Source organism: Phodopus roborovskii, unplaced genomic scaffold (genome assembly GCF_943737965.1).
Source record: "Phodopus roborovskii unplaced genomic scaffold, PHOROB, whole genome shotgun sequence".
Lineage (NCBI taxonomy): Eukaryota > Metazoa > Chordata > Mammalia > Rodentia > Cricetidae > Phodopus > Phodopus roborovskii.
This window is the reverse complement of record NW_026126622.1, coordinates 1,088,604-1,111,943: the sequence shown is the minus strand read 5'-3', so window position 1 is coordinate 1,111,943 and position 23,340 is coordinate 1,088,604. Positions and strand designations below refer to the sequence as shown.

Here is a 23,340-nt window from a genome sequence, read left to right as displayed (position 1 = left end):
CTTATCTAGAAATCCACGCTGTCCTTTCTCTTTTGGTGTCACTCGAATGCTCACACACAGGCAGGACCTACACTTCCTGAGTGTGCCTGGTGCATGTTTTGAAAATGATTTCCATGGAACAGAAGGGACAAGCCAGATGGCTCTGATACTGAGTTGCAGATCAGGTGGAACAGGAGAAGTAGAGATGCTATCTTTGTGTGATGAGACACCATCCTATTCATGTTCTTACAAGGGAAGAGAAACCTGAAAACTGTGTCTGTGAACACCCGCCCCAGGCAGTAGCTCTTTCTTCTTTCTTTTTTTCCTTCTTTTCTTTCTCCCACTAAAATAGGGTATCATGTAGCCCTGACTGACTACATACCTGAGTATGATCTTGAACTTCCAATTCTCTTGACTTGGCCCCCTGAGTGCTGAAATTACACACATGTACCACCATGCCCATTTTATATAGTGCTGGAATGGAACCAGGGCTTTGTGAATGCAAGGGAAGCAGTCTACCCTCCCCTACTCTTTGCTCAGTCTGTACTGGGCAGGACAATTGTATACCTATAAGAATCCTGTTTTGAGGGCTGTAATAAGGAGAAGGAACATGAACAGGTTGCAGCTGGCTGCTGGCTCCAGTGCTGGGCAGGACACACATTCTGCTAGCCCCTGCCCTCAGAGCAGCCTTGGCCAGGGTGGTCTTTCTCTGGCATGAAGACTGAAGCCTGGCTGGCAGGGCTCCAGGAGGTTCATAACTTCTGCTCTGGGACAGATTAACATTTAAGTGGAGCCGAGTGAAATGTCACGTAAAGAGATGATGTAGATGATGCCATCTTTCGAAGTGACAAAACAAGGAAAAAATTGCAGCAAGAGTAAACTGGATTGCCCCAGTGCCACCAAGGAAAATGGAAATTGTGGGAAGTGCTGGGTGCTGGAAAGTTCTGGGAAGAGTGTGGTCTGCTGAGTGGAGCAGGGATCTGGTGACAGCTCCTGGCTCTCCTCTTTTCTGCTTCTTCAGCGCATGACCAGCCCTGTGGAGTCTCGGGCATCCTTCCTACAGAAGCTTCAGGCTTGGGGATGGCATGTGAGGGTCTATCCAGGCTGAACCTGATGGGATATTGTCTAGCCATACTGGGGGCTTCAGTGTACCTAGCTGTGTGAAGGGCTGAGGGAGGGGTCATTGAAGAAGTCATGCATGGACCAGGCTTTCAGTGGATGACAACAGCTTGGCTATCCCTGCAGTTCTTTATTCTTCACCACCCTCTAGAGCTCCCATACCCTCCCTCCACCTCTCCTCTCTAAAACTCCATCCTGAAGAACCCCTGGAATAGGGCCCGGGGCTCTGTGCTGTCTGGGGTGGTTGGGCAGATTTCTCAGTCACCTGCTAGTGTCATGCAGGGCAGGCGATGGAAAGAAGAGATACATGAATTATGCCATCTTGATGTATGTCTCAGAGTGACATGATGACTCTGCCTATGTGCAGGTGGATGTCACTTTTTCTGGACCACCACTAAATATGGCTCCTTAAGGATCCTACCTTCACCACCTGAGTCTCTTAGCATGGTGTCTGCCACCACCACAATGGGTCTCCGCAATATGTGGGCTAGGACGAAGACATGGAACTCTTCCAGGCTTTCATATACAGGATCCTCAGAGTTGTCCACACTAGGGAACAAAACAAAGTGATCCTGTCATGAGACTAGACTGTGGTGGGGGACAGAAGAGGAGGGACCCTGAGTAGGGGGCTGCTCACCCCCAAACACTGGGCCCTGTCTATCAAGGTCTGAGGAACTCTCTAGAACAGTTTCCGGGAAGAGGTCATGAGAAAGCTACATGAACCCTGCCCTGAGGGGAGGAGGAGGTTGAATGAACAGCTGCACGCTCACAACCTTCCCATCCTGGGTCCAACGTCCTTCCTAGCCTCAGGGGTAGAGTAGGCCCCAGGAATCGCTATCGTTCAGACTGAGACAGTAGAGCAGAAGGTGGTGACCTATATGCCCCTCAACAACAGAGCCACTCTCCAAGGAAGGGAGCCATAGCTGGTAGATGGTGGGGTCTTGTGTAAGTTTCCTAAATGTGATGCAGGGGGTGATGGACTCTATGGCTTTTGGTATCCTGAGATTCCTGGAATCAGTTCCTTGAAGACATCAAGGGAGTGGGGATGGCTGTGGGGCCTCGGGTGGCTGGAAAGAGCTCCATGTGCAGAGTGCTGGGCCAACTGTTTTCATCACTCCTAGAACAAAGGTTGTAAATCCTAAGAAATGCACCATGCCTTTGGGGAGATCCAATAGTGCATTATGCTTTTCTTTCTTTTTCTTTCTTTCTTTCTTTCTTTCTTTCTTTCTTTCTTCTTTCCTTCCTTCCTTCCTTCCTTTCTTCCTATTTCTTTCTCTCTCTCTTTTTCTATCCCTTCCTTCCTTTTTTCCCTTCCTTCATTCCTTCCTCCATTCCATCCTTTATTCATTTGTTCATTCCTTCCTTACTTTGCCTTTTTCTTTGGTGGTCAATAAACTTTATTTGATAGTTAAAAATGTGCCAGCAATCAGAAACCACAAAACATCACACAGAACTATCTGGAAGTTATTCTCCAGTCTTCCAGCCTTCCAGCCTTCCACTTCTTTACTCTGAGAGGGGTCGGAATGCTTCTTGTTTACCAGGCCATCTTTGATAGAGCAGGACATTGCCATCCAAATGAAGAGCTAACCTCCAGCTACTAGGCCTGCTCACAGTGGTCACAGCAACACCTGTGAGATACAGGACCCAGCTCAGGACCATAAGCTGCTTTCTCCTAGGTCCTTTCAGTCTGCCCCAGTCTGCAATGCTGCCCAGGGTTCCCCAACCACAGCACTTTAAAGATGCTGAGTAGTACAGGGCAGGTGTCTTGTGGAACTTTCCCCATCTGGGTCTCTATGATATTAGCCAAGTGGTCCTAGACTGTCCTCTCAGGTGGTGTGATGTGCAGGTTGTCCTACCACAGAAGTAGGCCCTTGCTCATTGGCTCTTTTTCCAGCCACACCCTCACAGAGCTGCTCACCTCTGTAATCAACACGTCCCACTGGAGAACTCAGAACCCCTGCTCATCTCTGTTCTTTCACAAGCTTGCTGATAGCACTATGGAGTTCTGGCCTTATTCTTTCACTAAATGATTAATAATCCATTTGTGAGATCATGATACCTGAATATGCTTTGATTTGGCCATCGTCACTTATTTCAGCTTGGTCTGTGTCCTAACAACATCTCCATGTCATTCCTTTGGATTGCTTCCTTGTTCCCTGGACCACATGCACACATATATCGCTGGGTGCCTGTGAGTCATGTCCCACAGCTGCCGTGGGGCACTAGTACTCTCAGTTGCAGTTTAGTCATGATGAAGTTCATCCTTCTTATAACTTCCTCCTGTATAGTGGGGAACTGCCTGGAACTATGAACCATTCTTACTCATTGGAATCCGTGTCCTGGCCTGTAAGCAGTCTCCCATCTCGGCTGCCATCCTCAACAGTGCTCCACCCTGTCTGGCCTTGGCACTTGCTGCAGTCCTTTGTGTTCTCCCATTCCCCACCCACTGCAGACACCCTACTCTGCTTTGTCCATCAAATGACTTGAAGGTAGAGATTTTTAGGAAAGAGAGTACAAGAAGAATGTTTAAAACATGTTTTGCTTTAAAAAATAGCTCTGGCTGGGCAGATGGATTCAGTGGTTGTGCTTGTGAGGACCAGAGTTAGGATCCTCAGAACCCAGGCATAAAAGCAGGCTTATGTAGGCAGGTATGGTGGAAGCCTGTAATCCTAGCACTTGTGATACAGATATGGGATTCCTAGGGCCAGCTGGCTAGCCAAATTCAGAAGCCCCAGGTGCAGAGAGAGAATGTGTCTCAATAAATAAAGAAGTGGATGACCGAAGAAAACAGGCATTACCTTTGGGCTTCCACATGCATCCATGTGCCTGCACATGTGAGAATGTACATACATGTGCTTGCACACATGACAATGCACATATATTCACACCTTCCCCCAAACAAAACATATAGATTCCCGTAGGTTCCACACCTGGATTCAACCAATGGAGATAAGTACTAAAGAACTGGATGGACTTTTTTTTTCTTATCCCCTAAACAGTATGGTACACTTTTTTTCTTTATAAGTAGCTAGTTTCAGGTAACTTGTTATAGCAATGGAAAACAGACTATCATACTTGATTGTGATTACTCTCTTTTCTCCCACTTGTGCTTTTCCAGAAGAGATTTGGTCTTCTTCTTGGCAAGTGTGGGAAGTTCAACAGGGAAGGAAACACTGGACTGGAAGGGACACCTGGGGCACGGAGGGCACAGAATTGATAAGAGCTAAGTTTTCAGGAATGGGTCTTCAATTGTTCAAATATGCCTGCCTGGATCCAGGATGGGCTACTGGGGCTGATGTGTCATCTCACTAAAACGAAGCAATGAGCAGCCTAGAGGAATCATGGGTTTCTGCATTGTGCCACTGCAGGCTCTGTTGGAACACATCCTCCAGCTGGAGCTGCCAGAGGGCTAGGCCCAGTGGGCACCAGGTCCACTATGGTGGGGTATTGAGAGCCCACATGCTTCCTTGGCCCGTGAAGCTGAGGCTGGCCAGGGGACATGTGGATCTGTGTTCTTGGTGTCAGTCCTCATTCTTTGTGCTGTGGCAGAGACATTTTCTGGGGTGATAGCTTTTCTTTCCAGACAAAAGAGCAAAAATCAAAGATGTACCTTCTGAGGTTTCATGGCCAAATGTTCCACAGTGTGCCTGTTGCTCTGGCCTGCTCTTCATTCCCACAGTGGAATGCTGGAGCAGACCTGCAGGAGCAAGCTATTCTTGAATGCACAGTGTATAAGACCTTTGGGCTAAGAACACATGTCCTACCCATGGAGTCCATCTGGGAAGCGCTGGGGTTGTTTGATGACCTCTTGCTTTCAGTGTGACTTGAAAACACACATGAGATAGACTAAAGAATAACTTGATAAACAGCAGCTGGTGTTTTCACAGCCCTGTGTATGCAATGACAGCGTGTCAATGGCCACTATCACAGGCCACCTTTAGGCCTGGCTTTGCCCTGAGTCACCTACCTACTACTGTTTGCTTTATATGATGAGCCTGAGGGAGACAGGGCTGGGCAGCTGTCATGAGCTCATGTGTCCAACTTCGCCTCCCTTCCCCTCCCCTCCCATGTGGCCTCATTTATAATGGACACTTCCTGTCTTCTGCTCAGCTGGCTGGCATGCAGGGCCACCTCCCCTCCTCCCCAAGCTCTTTGAGGCCCTGAGTGGCCAGGAGCTCTGGAAGACCCACAGAGAGGAGGGCAGCACTCACCCACCACCCGTGCCGCTGCCATTCTTGCTGAGGTGTGTGCGAGGCTCACTGGAGGCCAGTTTTAGCAGCTCTGTCCACTCTCGCTCCCATTCCTCCTCAGTGTACACCAGCCCTGACTGGCGCAAAGGGAAGCTGGTTCAGGAGGCAGCCTCTGTCACCTGCCTTCACCCCCTCCTCCCACCAAGGCCTAAGTCCCACCAGGACCTGGCCTGGTCACATCTGGTAGTGTCCCCTGATGGCCACTCTTAATGCATTTTCAGAAATTCCAGCCCCTGATTTCAGAGCTGTTGGGAGTCCTCCCATCATCAAGGACACTCCTGGGTATTATATGTGAGATAAGTGAAGCTGGCTGGGGCTGACCAAGGCATGGCTTAAAGGGCCATCAAGCCATTTTACCCCAAATATTGACAGATTCTTCTTGTGGAGAAAAGTGTTAATGTCACCATGGCTAAGGGCTGCTGAGATTTCCTCTGGATCCAGGGATACGTAGAACAGTGCATGTCTACGTAATTCATTAGCCATGCTGGGGTACTGTAAATGTGAAGGAAGGCACTTTCCTAACCACACCAGATTGGGGTGTGTGTGTGTGTGTAGTAAGGTGGTGCTGCTGTCCACCTGGGTTGTGCTTGTAACAGGGCTCCTCTGGGATACAGCACAGTCAGCAGCTGCCCCGATGTGGATTCCCGTCTCCAGCAGAGGCAAGTACCAACCTCCTTGTTCTGCTGTGTCTGCTGCCACCTCCACCTCCGCTTCAGGGCTTCCCTCTCAGCACCCGTCCTCATCATGGTGTAGAGAGCTTTCCGCAAAACCAGGTCCCGGTCGTGAAAGCCCCACATTCCTGTGGCCAGGAGGCCAGGAGGGACAGAGGAGGAAGGGACATACAAGATGAGCCTAAGGAGATGCAAAGGGTCACAGCCCAGCAGGTTGACCTCCCACATAGGTGCACAGGAAGGAACTACCATGCCAGGTAGCTATTTACTGCCATCACAGGCTTGCAGCCCTTCTCCAACTGCACACTGTTATGTGTGCTTTCCTTCAGCTCAGACATGAATGAAGCAGCACTTCCTGTCCTACAGGTAAAGGGCGAGTACTGCCTCTCTCTGGGACCTAAGGCTATCTATCCTCTCCTGCAGGTTTGGTTTTGTGTTTGGGTGAGAGATGGGGACAAGGTGACATATCCTCATGGAGGGCCCCACATCTGTGTGGCCAATAGGATTCTGGCTTCCCTAAGGCCCACTGGAGATGATGTGTGAAGTCTTAGCATAGGGCATCTGAGCTCTCTGAGCAGCAGTGTCAGTTGGTACCACTGCATATGTCTGGAGCATTACAGGAACCTTGCTTCCTGGGTAGAAGGACTCCATTTGAGGTAGGTGCTGAGGGACTAAAAGGCCAAGCCATCTATCTATGAGTACATACGTGGGTGGCTGGGACATGGTCAAGAAACCCAACCAATGAGAATGAGAAGGGCATTGAAATGAGCTACAGCCATGGCTGCAGGGGGGGTGGTGAGGAGAATCTGTCTAGCTATCAAGTCACTCTTTCACCATTTTACCATCTGTCTGCCCATCCATCCATCCATCCATCCATCCATCCATCCATCCATCCATCCATCCATATACCATCTACCCAGTTACCTACCTCTCTACCATCCATCAATCCACCTACGCACCCACCCACCCACCCATTCACCTATTTATCTTCTATTCAGCCACATACCCACTCACCTCTTTACCACCCACCCTACCCTACCATCCATCCATCCACCCCTCCATGCATACATACAAGCATGCATCCATCGATCCACCTATACATTCATGAATGCATCCATGAATGCATCCATGCATCCATCCATCACAGGTTCTGGGAATATTCATGACACAACAAAGTTCCTACAATCTGTGAGTATATATTGTATGGAAATAAGAAGTGGAGTAGCTATTAAATGAGCACAAAATGTACAATGTTCACAACCCAAGGGGAGACAAAGCAGGTAAAGGCAGTGTGACAGGTGCATCCCTTATGGTGTGAGTGGATGGAGATATCCACAAAAGGTTCAAATGGGTGAAGGAGGGAGCTGAATTGCCATGCTAGGCAGACAGCTCTTCCCAGGCATTGGTGCATTTGAGAAAAAGGCAAGAGGTAGAGGTGGTTAGGTCCAGGATGGAGAAGAAGAAGCAGAGAAGAAACAGGCCAGATTGCAAATGAGCTGGGAGCTTCTAGATTGCAAATGAGCTGGGAGCTTCTAGAGTGTGACTGGAATTGATTGTGGGCTGTGATCTTCTAGATAGACAATAGACCTCTAGATAGAAACTTCCATGGGCATAGTAGCATCTCAGGCTTTATCTTTCCCTACAACATGGATGGAGAGAAATGACCACTATTGTTCCTTTCTCATCTTCAGACACATTTCCTCCCACCTTCTGGCATTCCCTGGACAGGCTCTGCTTCCATAGCTCTTTGAAGGCCTTACTCACACAGGGTTTCCTTGTTTCAAACATATTTGCCTAACTGGCTCCAGGACAAATGTCATTTATTTTTTTAAAAAAGATTCATGCATGCATGCAGGCAGGTACACAGCACTCATGCTTGCATATGCAGTTTTCACAGTTATAGGAGTTAGACAGAGGTGGTTGTGAGCCTCCCAGTGTAGCAGGCTCTGGAAACCAAATTCTGGTCCTGGCTCTTGACTAAGCTATCTCTATAGCTCCAGTGACTTGTTTCTATGTGTGCCCAATAATCCTGCTTAGTCAGGCCAGGTCGGTTAGCAGGTGTTCCCTGGTACTGATGTTGTCATATGGATGCTTCTGGTAGTCCTGGATGGGTGGAGTTTTGCTGTGTCAGCACAAATGCAAAGCAAGTATAGGCTGAGAACACTTTTCTAAAATGTCTGGGATTAGGAAAGCTTCTGATTTGGGGGATATTGACATACATAGACTCCTTGGGGATAGAAAGCCTATTTATTTGTGCACAGAGCTAAAGGTAATTTCTGTTACATTTAAAAGTGATTTTTGTTTGAAACAAAGGTTTATGGTGTGGAATTTTCCACTTATGGTGGCATGTTGATGCCCAGGAAGTGTCAGATTTTGGATTTTTAGATTGGGGTACACAACCTGTCCCGGAATAAAGGATCAGTGGGTTCCAAGCATCCCATTTTGCAGGGCATTGATAGCAAGCCTGTGTCCAGGCCAACCATGGCCTGGCCTCTCCTGCAGGTGGAACAAGACTGGAGGGAGACTTCAGAGGGTACCGTGCTCATAGAGAAAACAGTATCAGTTGTGGTGCTGCTGCGGACAGAGGCTCCATAACATGATGTATGTGAAGGACAAGGAATCTCCATATCAGAGCCTTTGTAACAAGGTGCAAAGAGACTTAGAGACAGGAGTTCCTCTCCTGTGATCTTTTCTCCAGGCTTTAGGTGAATAAAGTGAACAGCACTAGGGAAGCAGTATTGAGTACTGTAATAAGTAAGACCCAATGACCAAATCACATTTTTTAGAGAGGAAAGAAATAGGAAATTCTTAATGAAAATTCAAGATAGCTAACCCTCCATAAAGATGTATAGTTATTATTTGTCAATTAAAAATAAAAAGACATTTTGAAAACGCTAAGTAGGAAATGTTGGATTTGGAAGTGAACACAGCAGGCCTATTAGACTGGGTGATAATATGATAATATGTGCCAGCATTAAGAGTAGCCTTCAATTGGGGGTGTTAGTTTTCTTCTGAGAAAAGTGGCTGCATAACAAATTCTATTTCCTTACTCCCCCCCTTCCTTCTTTCTGCTTTCAACTTTGCCATAGTTTTTTTTTTTCTTTTTTGTGGGGGATAACTCCATAAATATGTAATTGATAGTGAAAGTATAAAATCCTATATGGAAGTTTACTGAAATACTAAGGAGTTGCAGATGTATAATATTTGAGTGGCTGCCTTAATCTAACTGTGTGATTTTTTTTTTAAAAAAGTTTATATTTATGAGCTCATTGCAATAAAGTAATCAAAATTTTAATATTTTGTTTTGAGTTTTAATAACAAAATTTCATTTAGTTGAACATATCAAAACATCATTTTAAGTATATAATCATTAAGAATAAATAATAAGGTATTTTATGTTGTTTTCCACATGATGCCTTCACCGTCTAGGTGCAATGGAGTTGCACAGTGCTTCCATCGGTAGCAGCTACATTTCAAGTATCCCAAAGCCCATAGCACTAACAGCTGCCACACCGGGAAACATACTCCTTGGCATATTTAACCACACTAGAGGATTGCAAGTGATTTAACAGTCAAAATGGGGGTTCCTGTCAGGGTTTGCATGTGAATTTACCCCACAAGTTCAGGTGACTGAATGTTTGGTACCCAGATGATGGTTATGAGAAGTTGTGGAACTTTTGAGGAATGAAGACCTAACTAGGGTACTTGCTGGGCAGTGAGGGTTTTTGTTTTTTAATTTAAAAATTTTAAATGATTTTTTTATTCTTTTGAGAGTTTCATGTGAATAATGTATTTATATCCCTCCAACTCCTCCTGTCTCCCAATTCCTTCTCAGATTCATAGTCTTTCATCTTGTAACATATACACATAGACATGTATAGATACCACCTGCAGAGTTCACTTAGTGTTGCTTATATGTATATATGTTTAGGGTTGACAGTTTGGGACTGGATAGTCTATCAGGGAGCTCATCCCTGGAGAAGAGAGTCTATTTCTTGACAGCCTTTGTTTCTGTCCTTATTGTTTCTGGAGGCAGGTCTCTTTGTGTAGCCCTGATTATCCTGGAACTCACCATGTAGAACAGGCTGGCCTTGGACTCATAACTATCTGCTCCCTGGGATTAAAGTGCTGGGATTAAAGATGTGTATCATCAACCACACATGCCTAATGTCATCAGCAGAATGTGCTGTCCCTGCTGTGGGGAGGAAGCATGGAGTGGCTGCCTGTTTTCCCACTGCTGCTGTCACACCCATGGACTTATCTAGGTCTCAGGGCCTCTGGGCATCTCTGGGCCCATGCTGAGGCACTTTGCTCAGAGCTCTTTTCAGTGTCCTCTTGGCCTGCCTTGCACTGAGCAGGTCCCACTGTGGTCTAAATATGATATAGCCATGGCCCTTGCTCAGGTCACATTTAATTGGAAAGATAATAAGAACCATGTTCTTATCTGGGGATCCTGTTCCCTTGACAAAGATAGTCAGTACTTTAGGAATGATGAAGGCCATGAACCTGATGTTTAGGCCCCTAGTAAAAATCTAGACTTGCCTATCACATGGCAAGACCAGTCCTGGAGGGGAGGACAGAGATTCTAGGAAGTCTACTGAGACCGAGAGTTATTTAATATTGCCACACACAGCTGTGCATCTGCTGATGGGTTTTCCTGGGGAAGGCAGCAAATGCATACGCTGTGTACCTAACTGTGATTACCTGAGTATGCCTACATCTGCCTTCTTCTCATCACAGATTGCTGTCCACAGGCAGCCTCCAAACTTCCCTGTGCCTCACACTGCTCCCAAGTCTTCCTGCTGGAGCCTTATCCAGCATAGCTCTGCCTCTGAACACCCCGTGATTTCCACCTTTGTGCTTTGTCTGTGTGTCTCCTGCCCATGGTTTCTTCCATTCTTTCAAGTCAAGTCTCAGTAAAGATCCAGGATCCTCCAGGAAGCCCTCTTAGATTGCCCCAGAGTACCCTTTCTACCTGCTCCTCCTCCTATCCTACTCAAGGTCTCCTAGAAAGACAGGTATTTGCCCCATAGTACTCTGTCTTGTCACCAACCCAGCCTGACCAGAAGGGCCAGGATGTCACAGGCATTCTGATGACAGCAGCATGAGTGGCTCTATGTGTTAACCATGCATTGAATAGACCCAGAGCCCTACCAGCCTCTGTTGGTGCTGGGGTGCTTACCCAGGGAGGCCGCATGTAAGAGGCAGTTCCCATCCCCTGTCGTGGCCAAAGGAAGAAGCCTTTTACAGCTCGTGCACACAGTAGACCACCAGTTCAGGCGACCTGGAAAGGAAGTTCACTTTAGAACAGAAGCTCAGAAAGGCAGAGAACAGGTGTGTGTGTGTGTGTGTGTGTGTGTGTGTGTGTGTGTGTGTGTGTGTGTGTGTGTGTGTGTGTGTGTGTGTGCGCTACACAGTCCCAAATATCAATGAAAGGTTTCCTTTTCTCAAACTATAAAGAGAAAAATGTGGTGGGGTAGGGTAGGGTAAAACAAGCTTTTCTTTCCCTGAGACCAAAAGTTACATAGTTTGTCTCTGTGTCTGTAGAGTATTTAAGACAGCCAGATGACTGGTGGAGAATGAGGGTCACAGGAGCAGGGAAGATGTACATGCCCCCTTAAAGGGAGCTAAGTCTCTATAGCGGCGAGCTCTGGCAAGGTGGTGTATGCACTGCAACACCCAGAACAAGCATCAAAGAGAGTGAACTGAGTCACACTCAAACAATCCTAGCTGGGCATGGTTGGCTCATGCCTGTAATCAGTGCTGAGGGCAAGGCAGGATTGCATACTTAGGGCCAGTCTGAGTTGTCTAGTGAGATCTTGTTTTAAAGACCAACCAATCAATCAACCAATCAACCAACCATTACTATACAATATGCTTGCTCCTTGACACCAAAAACAGGTGAAGGTACCAAGAAATATAGTCAGAAATTTCTCATGAATATATTGCAAAAATTTCAACATGTAAACAAACTGCTCTCAGATACAGACACCAAGAATTACATGGTGTGACTATATGAGACTGATTCTAAGGGTGAAAAGTTGGCTCAATATTAAAATATCAGTTAATTAACATAACCCATCACAATAAACTACAGAAGAAGCAGGTCTGATAATCAATAACACAAATGGAGAACAACTATTTAACAAAGACCAATACTCATATTTGTGATTAAGACTAGAGAGGAGCTTTACAAGGAACATCTGTCAGCCTATGCAGCATCTGAATAGTGAAAGAGCAAGTGCTTTCCTTCTACATGAGGGAAAGCCTCTACTTGAGCATCTGTGTGGACCCTCGTACCAGTACCATACAGCCTCCCAGTGAGAGATTCTAAGAATTTGTAGTTACAGATTAGAAAGGAAGAGGTAACAGCCCTATTTTCAGATGGAAATTACAAAATTCTGTAATTTGTTTGTAAAGATCATAGGAGATGAGATACATATTTGCAAATCAATTGTATTTCTGCATATTCACAATAATACATGAGAGTCACAACAAAAATGCAACAGCATTTATAAACACTCAGAAATGACCTAGGCACAGATCTATTGCCCATGCTCAGTACTCTCACAGGCTGGAGAATGCATGCATGCCAATGGGAGGCTAAAACTTGCTGAGGTGGTGGTGATGCATGCTTTTAATCCCAGCACTCTCGGGAGGTAGAGACAAGTGAATCTCTGTGAGTTCAAGGCCACTCTGGTCTTCAGAGCAACCTTGTCTCAGAAAAACAAAACAAAATAAGAGTTCAAAACACTGTAGGAGAATTCCACAAAGGGAGACTCTTCACTAAGTGAGGGTGTGAATTCCTGCTGACTGATAGGCTGAAAGCATTCCTTGTAGCATGGTTTCTTACAGAAAGGAAACTGATAACAATATGGAATTCTGTACTCAGACTGGAAGAGACAATTCATTACCACTGGACCTATAGCATACATATTAGTCATGGCAAAAAAAAATATCCTGGGTAGAAGCAGAGGATGTAAACGGAATAAAGAAAATTGAAAGACAAATATGTTGGTAAAATGAGTGAATACTGATCAATTGTAAATAGCAATGTCTCTTGGGGATTAAATTATATGTAAATTAAAACAAATGTCAGTGACAGCATGAACTTTAGCGTTTATACTACGTGATGTGAAGCTGAAGGCCTTCCATTGGACAGCAGATGGTAAAAATATCAACTTATAGGCAAATGCTAGTAACTCACAGACACATTTTTGTAAACTGTAGGGTAAGGGAAGATAGAATAAGAAAACCAAAAATATCCCCCAAACCAAAAAATAAAACAACAAAAAATGTTCTTAAGTAACTCCAAAGGGGGAAAAACCCTACTAATTCACAAGAAAAGGCAAGATAAGAGATTTAGATTTAAACAGGACAAATACATACAAACTAAAATATATATTGGCACTTATACTAAATGTAAATGAATCATACACTCTAACAGTGATTCAGGATGAGTAATTTCTGGAGACCTACTGTATAGCCTGGCTCCCATAGTTAATGAAAGCATCCTGCACACTTGAAATCCACTATGAGAGAGGTCTTATCTGAGGTGGTGTGTAAGGAGTAAGGTTTTTCCGCCCGCCCGGTCTTGTCCCGCTGCTGTGCCAGCCCCAAACACTGAGACTCTGTATTTGATATAATGCTGTTGGCCAGGTACTAGTTTCTTATTGGCTAGCTCTGTCTTAATTAACCCATTTCTGTTAATCTAATATTTCCACTTGGTCTTCTTACCGGGGAATGGGGCAGGCATCTCATCTCCCCAGTCTCTCCATCTTGACTCCTTCCTTAACTACTTCCTCTTTCCTCTTCCTCCTAGTCCCTCCTATCTTCCTTTCCTATTGGCCAACAGTGTTTTATTCATTAACCAGTATGAGAAACATATATACAGAATGACATCTCCATCAGTGGTGGACAGTCTAAGAACTACGGTAGTCATTTCACAATGCATATGCACATGAAGCACACCTTGTACACCGTGAGCACACACATATGGCTGCCACAGTTTCCTGGGCACTGGACAGAGGCTCCTCGATCAGAGACTTTATTGTCCACAACAAACAGAAGGAGCTTCCTGTCAATGCCAGTTCTTCTGGTCTCCCAGACCTCACAGGGGTGGTGGGAAGATAGTCACAAATAGGCACTTCTCTTGGTGGTCTCTGCTGCAGCTGAGAGACCTGAAGCTTTCTAAACCCCATGCTTTTACATTTATAACGTACTGCAAAAACTCTGCTGAGAGGCAGTCAAAGAGAGACAGAGAAACAGAGGGAGCCACACAGAAACAGACCTCTCTTCTCCCCTTCTCTCTCTGTCTCTCTGTCATACACACACACACACACACACACACACACACACACACACACACACACACACACACACAGAGAGAGAGAGAGAGAGAGAGAGAGAGAGAGACAGACAGACAGACAGACAGACAGAGGGGGATAGGGAAGACAAGAGAGGACAGAGATTCCTTTCTTTTGGTGGACAGTGAACAAATCTTCCCATGGCCTCAGAGCAGACAACATCCCTTTTCATACAGGCTTGCTTTGCTGGCAGCCTTCTCCATGGTGGTTCTAAACCCTAGCTCCACTTTCTAAGTCTTTTAGATCAGGCTGTCAGCTTCCTTCCCTGTTCACAGTCAAGGGTTTGGTGAAAACCAGATCACAGTTATGGTATCTCAAGTCTTACTAAACTTCTTCCCGCACTCAGATTCTGCAGATGCTTCCAGGGATCTGGCAGTGCGACCGGCCTCTTCTGTCTAAATGTTGGAGTCTCAGAAGCTTTGGTTGATTAAGGAGTAAGATTCTGACTGTCTCTCCTCTCACTGGGCTAGACAGATTTGCCATTAGCCCCTTTATTGATTTTGGGAGCAGGAGACTGCCAGTGTCTTATCTTTGGTAGTAATCCAATTTGTATCTCTGAAATAAATCTGACCTTGTTGACACGTATGGATGAGTTCAATTTGCTAAATATCTTGTGAACAAAATTATCATGATTATTCATGAGTGACACCCTGGGCTTATCATTTATCAAGTGGGAATGGGACACCCAAGAATACTGCAATCTAGCCTCCAGAGGTGTCTGGAGATTACATGAGAAGTGGGCATTAACCTCTTTGGGGGAGACTTTGTCTCCGGTGCTGCTGCTCAGTGTAGAACTGTTGACTGTGTGTGTCTCTCCACATAGTCTCCTCAGTGCTGGGCTCAGCTCACTGATGCCTCTGCTGAGCTGAAAGCTGGGCTGCCCACTGGGCTTTGGAAGGCTCCTGCTCCAGCCCTAATTCCTACGGAACCCAAAATGAGCCTAGCCACCCAATCTCTGAGCAGGACTCAGGGATGCTCTTGAAGGTCTGTCTAATGTTTCCTTGATGAAATTGTTCCTCTTTGCTGATGTCAATGAAATAGCAATCCATCCACCACAAAGAAAGCTGCACCCTGACAGGTTAAATAGGACAGCAGACCTCAGCAACTAGCCTAATGACTGAGCCACTCATATTGAAGGCCACGCCCAACGTTTGTCCTCTGAAGAGACAGACTGGTATTGAGTGGCTTGCATTGCCTGCACTTCTCAGATGCTACCATGGTTATCTGCATCCTCTGCAGGTACACATGGCAGTAATCCTGCCATCACAGGGGACAGAGAATAAAGGACTCCAAGTTAGTTCTTATGCAGAGATGGCTACTGTAGTGTGTGTGTGTGTGTGTGTGTGTGTGTGTGTGTGTGTGTGTGTGTGTGTGTGTATAGTACAGTGCCAGGGTCTCCTTCTTTCAGCAGACAGCAGGATGGCACTGCCTCCCTGGCGTTAAACTTTCCAGGAAACAGAGCTGTAGCCAACTCTGGCCACACTGTTATGGCCACAACAGTTAATCTATCCTGCTCCTGTAAGTCACTATAACACAGACACTGGTTCACTAAGCCAGGAGAAAACTCTCAGGGCAGTGTTGTCTAAATGGTATACATAAGTGAAGACTAAAATTCATAACTTCTAAGACTGGTAAAACTGTCCTGTGAGGCACTAAAGCTGAAATCTGGAGGCCTACACCCACAAGGACAAAGTGGTCAAAGGAAAGCTGATACTTTGGCTGTTGCCTTCCAGGGTTAGGATGGAGGGGATGATGAAGTCTCTCTAAAATAAAAGGGCCCCACAACTCCAGTAAGTCTCATGACCTCTGATCAGAGAGACTACAGAGACCTCAGAGATTAGAACCTAACCAGGACCATCATACAAAGGCTAACTAAAGGATAATAAGTCTCCTCTTTGCATGGGAAGCCATATGGGCAGCAAGGTGCAGCCAACGGCACAACAGGTAGACAAAGCGAGTAGGTCTTGTGAACATCAAGGTTCAACTGGCCTTAGGAACCACCTCCATGTCTTAAGTACCCAGTGGGAAAGCTTAACCAAAAATAATCAGTAACATCACAAAAGAAAACTCTATCAGCACCCCACCCCTGGCAGCTTCTCATATGGATCCCATTCACCTGGGGGACCAGGTACAAAGACATGCCCTTACCCAAGTACTTCAGCAGCTTCAAACTCTAGAGAATTGCTTGCTAACTCAGTTCACCTATTTGAGGCAAAATCCTGTTTTTCAAAAAATGCTCATGTTGAAACACGGAGTGAGGCTTGAGAAAACCCTCAAAGCCCCCCACCCACTCACTTCCAAAAGAAGGTATGCCCTCAAGGTCTGGATTAAAGGTGTGTTTCATCCTCCAATGAAGACCACACCTCTTAATAGTGCCACTCCCTGTGAGTTTTTGGAGGCCAAATAAATTCAAATTACCACACAAACCCAAGCCCTTCACCCCTGTGACACACAGGCACTTGCCTTCCTGTACTCTTCTGTTCCCTTTGCAGGGCTGGCTGCTTGTCTTTCCTCTCACTGCCAGTTTTTCCAGCCGTTTTTCCAACGGACATACATGGCCGCTCCCTCTAATTCCTAATAAATTGTTCCGAGTTTTCAGTTCTCCCTCTCTTCAATGGTGAGTATGGCTCATTTCTTCAGATTTCAAGACACCTGGCTGGGACAGCTCTCAGATGGCAGGTTTAATCTACAGATGGCACTGTCTCAGAGATCAGCAGCAGCACATGCATCCCACTGCCAAGGACCTTTAGATCTCCACATGATGTCACAGTCTCCCTTTTAACCTTTGACAGTAGCCACTCCCTTCTCCCTCTGTGCCTTGCATTTGGATGACCCTATGGCAGATCAGCAGTCATGATCAGGGGCCCTGCAGACCCAGCTCTGAAGCAGGTCCATAGGTCAGATGTTAACCACTGTTACTGACTTTATCTCGGTGATCTGTCAGAAAGGAAATGTAGCAATAAAAGGCCCCACATAAAGCTGAATTCTCACACTTTAGTCATAAGGAATGAGTACTGGAAGTCTGACTTCTAATAATGTGTACCTTATGCAGCCATATGGAAACAGAGTCCAAATGACCCATAGTACCTGAGCAAATGCCAGACCAGAGGAAAACAACACACACTGTAAAACTTACAACTTAACAAGATGAGATGTCTAACATTAAATGCAGATATGGCTGGCCCATGGGCTAAAGCCAAGCAACTTATTCCTCAACTGCTGTAAAAGATTTCCATCCCCTCTCAGCTGGGTATCTCTGCCTCCCTCACCTGTCTTCCCGCAGTGCAGTCTTCTTTGCCTCTCTCTAGTCTTGGCTAATTCTTGTAGAGCCAGTGCTTTCCCTATGTTATTTGGCATGGCAGTGTTGAATGTTGGGGTGGCCTTCCAGAATGTTGCTTCAAAATGATCTCTGATTGCTATGGTCTGAATGTTTATTCCCCTAAAAAGTCAGGCTGAAATTCAATTCCCTCAGCAGTGGTGTTGGGAAGTGTGGCATTTGGGAGGTAATTAGGTCACAGGGGTATATCCTCATGAATGAGATTAGTGCCCTTATAAAAGAGGCCTTAGGGACCTCTTTGTCCTCTCTATCATGAAGAACATGTAGAAGGTACCCTCTATGAGCCTCTCTGAGTACCAAAACGGCTGGCAGCTTGGCCTTGGATTTCCTCTAGAACTGTAAGTAGGACACTTCTGTTTATAATTCATTGGGCCAAACAATTTTGTTATAGCAACTTGGAAGGTCTAAAACACTGACCCTCATCTCTCTTGATATGTACCAGTCTTTGTTAGTTTGGGTCCTGGAGTGTGTGGCTACTACACAAACAATAGGCATCCATTTCTCTCTGTTCCTGGCTTGCGGATGGTGACTTTTTCACCCTGTCCTTACACTAGGGGGAGTGAAGTCTGCTCTTTCTTCTCTTTTCAGGACCTTGATCTTTGCATCCTGTTGGAAGTCAGATCCATCTGGCTTTCTCAGAGGCCCTGATGAAAGCAAAGGGAGTGGTAGTTCCATGTCCTTGTGCAGGGGCAAACTTGACAAAGTCCAGTTTGGGGTTGACTTTGAACAAGTTGAGTTTTCCCTCTGAAGGGCTATGATTATCAGCCCTAAGGCAGCTTGCTATATCTGAGGTATTCTGTGTTCTCTTTGCCAAGTCTCTCTGCTGACTTGTTCCATTCTCTCCTGCAAATAGCATATAAGATGCTGTGCTTAATAAACTTGTTGGCATAAGTCATCCGTTTATCTAAGAGCTCCTGATTCCAGCTGTCTTCTTCATTCCTCATCCCCCATCCTCCTCCTCAACACCACATCTTAGGAACCCTTATTCCTGTAGGTTTGGATCAGCACCCCAGCTTTGTGATCTTATTATAACTCAGTTTCCTCTCAAAGGCTCTCCCTCCTAATACAATCATGTTAGGTTAGTCTTTAATATACAGATTTTGGGGGCACAGCTGAGTCCATGGCAGCACCTTTGAAGGGAAGTTTCCTGAATGTGGCTGTTCTAGTGTAGGGACATCTAGAGGGAGATGGCTTGCACTAGATGGCCATCACCTGTTCCCTAAGTAGTGGCCTGGATGAACAGGGCAGGGGTTATAGAGAGCTGGTTAGGTAAACTTAGGTTTGACCCTGAACAGTTTTGTTCATGTTGTAATTCTCATTTTTCTTCTGGCAAACCAAGGGTAGTCTGGGATATCTTCTGGCTAGCTATCCAGTCAAAAGAGGACCTAGAAAATTCATAGTTAATTATAGCTTAGCTTTATAAAAAATGCTTTTGTTCTTCTTGCTTCTGACCTTCATAGAGGAGATAAATAATTGAAATTATTAAAAAGGATGGTTTTATGTAGGTGGTGATGGAGGGTAGTCACTCCAGTATACAGGAGGGAATATCCCAGATCTCTGACAGCTTGGAAACGTATATATGGGCTCCTCTCCTCTGACCCAGGATTCTCAGGTCTTCTGTCAGTACTCATGAAACCAGGCAGATGAAGTTACCAGCTGCAAGCAGTGAGAACTCTCTGATATCGCAGTTCTTGACATAAAACAGACTTTTTAGATATGTCATAAAATAATGAGTTCACCATCTACTGGGGAAAGAGAGCTGACAAAATGCAACGGGATAAGGGGAAAATACTGGCAGACCAGGCATGAGCCTAAAGTAGATGGGGCCTTCTGACACTGTAAGCCAGCTTCGGTTCATCAGGCCCTGACTAGAGATAGGGGGTCCATCTCCTGAAGGATTGGTGGGTCTCTCTATAAAAGTGTAACACCGACAGCCTCTAACTTTATCTGCATGATATCTAGAGGCCAGTAAAAAAAATTACTACCCATATGAACAATTAACCTTCCAACCTTAGATGGCAGAACAAAATGAGGTTAAAGAAAAAGCCACACTGGCTTAAGCGCACTGGCTGCTCTTACAAAAGACCTGGGTTCAATTCCCAGTACCCACATGGCAGCTCACATCTGTCTGTACCTACAGTTCCAGGGGATCTGACACCCCCACACAGGCATGAATACAGGCAAAACACCAATGCACATAAAATAAAATTTAAAAATCTTTGAAAAAGAAAAAAGCCACACAAGTGATGCAGCTTTTGAGCTACCTGACAGAGACTTTGAAGTAACTTGGGTAAATAGAATAAAAAAAGTAGAAGGGGTGGGTCAAATCCTATACTAGAGCAAATGCTGTTAAAGACTTTTCCAGATTTGGAAATATAGCTTTTAGAAGGTCTATAGACCCAGAAATGCCAATACAAAGTAAACCATGCCAAAGCACACAGTGCAGCTGTCAAGAGTTAAAGACAAGGCCTTGAAAGCAGAGAAAAGCACCGAATGGGTAATGGTGAGGTAAGGCCAGGACACAGTGCACAGGACCATGGGAGACCAGGCTCTGCATGGAGAAAAATTATCCTCAACAGCAAAATAAGGAGCATAAGGACACTTCTCAGTGATATAGAAGTCCTCAGTGAAAGCCACACTGCCAACACGATAGAGAAGAGTCACCTGGACACTCAAAACCAAGACAGGAAATGATACTCCATACTGATTAAGGCTGAGTCAGTGTGATCCTGCAAGACATGGAAGGACAAAGGATGGGAAATGAAAGAGTGAGGCAGACTTTATTAACAGAAGAAATGGCTTTATATAGAAAGTACTTAGGGATCTACAAACATTTCTTGACCTAATAAACAAACTCAAGTTTATCAAATCTCAGGCTACAAAAAATTTATCAAAAACAATTACAACAATGAACTTAAAAATATAAAAACTTAAGTATATACCTATCAGGGAGTTCTGACAGATCCCCAAAACAATAATGGCTATTGCCATTGCTCTTAGTGAGCCATAAAAACTTGATATTGAGATACTGTTGCTGAAGAGACCACACAGTTGAGTTATGGGACAATGGTGAAATCAAGTTGTTGTCTGTCTGGAAGCTTAATTCATCCATAGTGCCAGAAGGTGCTTTACAGACTGCTCGGGAAGAACATTGATTATCAGCCTTACTAAGCTATGGACACTATAAGCTACCATAAGGACTGGCCTGCTAAGGCAAGCTCATGGGTACAATAGTAGCATGGGAGTAGCCAACCACTTTCTGATTGGATTTAAGAGTCAGAAGTTGTGGAGCACTGCTGTAAAACTGTTATCCTGACATGGCAGGCCCACTGCACATAAGAATTCATAGCAGCTTTGGCTGCCGCAGGATGCTTGCACAGGATCAGGCAAGTCAAAACCCCAGCATGGATGGGGAGGTCACAAGTCCCACTACTGGCTGAGGAGATATTGGCAGCTGATTACTTCTGGGGGAAGGAGAGTCAGTGTTTTCAGGGATGAGGCCCTGACAGGTTCCTCATGTTCCAGTGAATGGCTGTACAAAACATGTGCATACTGTCTACACTAATTAGATCCAGTCGGTTAAAGAAAAGGGTAAAGGTAATTGGGAGGGAGAAATGGTGATGGGGGTGGGAGGACTTGAAGATGAGGACGTGGGGGTGAATTCGAGCAAAAGGCATTGCTGTTTATGAAGCATACAATTTAAAAACAAAAACTATTTCAGAAAAGGGAGTAACCAATAAAATCTTAAAGAGAAAAATCAGAATACTTGCAGTTTCTGATTATGTAATTTATCATGAAGAAACAGCGTCCACAATAATGTAAACTTAGTATATGACAAATCAATAGAGCAAAATGTGGAGGCCAAAACAGATTATGGTTATGATCAAGCAATTTTCTACAAATCTATGGTGACTGTCAACAGAGGAGTGGAATTAGCCTCAAACAAGTGGGGCAAGGGATACATGGACAAAGATATTCAATGTCAACTGTGCACCATAAGCACCAATTAATTAGAACTAAATCACAGCCATAGCTATCAAACTAAACTTAGAGAGATTCAGAGGCCCAAGTAAAAAGCTGAAATTGCACTATGTCCTGGAAAAAAGGGAACAAAATATTATTGGGCAAGTCAGAGAAAAAGACTCGCACGCTTGCTTCATCAAAACAAAAACTTTTTGTATGCTCAAAAACACCACCACAAAGTGAGGGGACATGCATGTGAGAGGGAGTGGCAGATGGACAAAGAATACAACCTAATAACAATGTGCACAAGACCTAACAAGAATTTGATCATAAAAGAGTTACAGAGGATGAAAAAGGACACAAAAGATGTCAGGCATGGTGGCCATGCCTTAACCCCAGCAATTGGGAGGCAGAGGCAGGTGGATCTCTATGAGTTCGAGGCCAGCCTGGTCTACAGAGCAAGTGCCAGGGCAGCCAGGGCTACACAGAGAAACCTGTCTCAGAAAACAAACAGAAAGGCACAAAAGGTCCTTAACATTAAGAGCCATCAAATAACAGATTCAAACTGCAGAAGGCCACTACTGCCTCACACTCTTAAGGTCCATCTGTCACAATGAGTACTGGAATCACAAGGCAGCTAGACTTCTACTATGTCACAGATGGGAATGGAAATGGCAGAAGGGTTTTGGAAAAGCTTTTGGTAATTGCTAAAAGCTAAGCATATGCATGCTGCATGATCCAAAAGCCTCTATTCTTGGGTATTTACCTGACAGAAAGAAATGGGAGGCATGCACATGTTCAGTCAGGGCAACCTTGCTCCAGTACTAACAAGTTGGAGGTTTTGTTTCTGACATAATCAGCACTTAGTAATGATGCCTTTAGTGAATCTGTACTAGTCTATTTTCTGTTACTATAACAAATACCTGAAACTGAAAACAAACCAAATGGTTTATTTAGCATACAGATTTCTATTCCTGACAATTCACACACACACACACACACACACACACACACACACACACACACACACACACACACACATATATATATATATACATACACACACATTCTTGACTATATATATATATATATATATATATATATATATATATATATATAATGATTTTTGGTCATTTTAATCCCCATCTCCCTTTCTCATTCCACTCTCGCTCCTACTGAAACCCTTCTCCTTTCCCACAAGTTCTCTTTCAACTTTGATGAGTGTGTGTGCTTGTGTGTGTGTGTGTGTGTGTGTGTGTGTTATGTGTGTGTGTTTGTGAGCTTAACTAGTGTTGCTTACACAAGATTGAGCAAGCAGTTTATTTGCTGGTGCATTGGGCAACTTACCAGTGGGTACACCACTGGACAAAGTGACATCTCATTGCCTTAGCCACCTTTAACTGTCAATTGTCCCTCAGAGAGAGATGGTGCCTCGTAGTCTGTCCTTAACCCACGATGAAATTTTGACAACCGAATCTTGAAGGACACAGATTTCAGAAGCTCAAAGTCCAGGACAATGCACAAGAGTCTGAGGGCATCATGGCTGGATGAAGTCATGGTAGGAACACATGTGGGAGGAACAGAGGAACAGAGCAGTCACATACTGAGACAGGAAGCCGGGAGGACGTTTTCTTTTATAATTTGTTGTCATGGGA

The 23,340-nt window shown here is 45.0% G+C and overlaps 1 protein-coding gene across 4 annotated transcripts in view; it reads right to left on the bottom strand.

Moving 5' to 3' along the window:
* Otud7a (OTU deubiquitinase 7A) overlaps nt 1–23,340 on the bottom strand; it is a 312,202-nt gene that overhangs the window by 24,798 nt on the left and 264,064 nt on the right. For all 4 annotated transcript variants that reach the window (XM_051206440.1, XM_051206439.1, XM_051206436.1 and 1 more), the window contains exons 5-8: nt 11,202–11,303; nt 6,020–6,147; nt 5,310–5,425; nt 1,520–1,647 (exon numbers count right to left, since the gene is read on the bottom strand). In XM_051206440.1, coding sequence (XP_051062397.1) covers nt 1,520–1,647; nt 5,310–5,425; nt 6,020–6,147; nt 11,202–11,303 — 474 coding nt within the window. The remainder of the gene's footprint in view (nt 1–1,519; nt 1,648–5,309; nt 5,426–6,019; nt 6,148–11,201; nt 11,304–23,340) is intronic.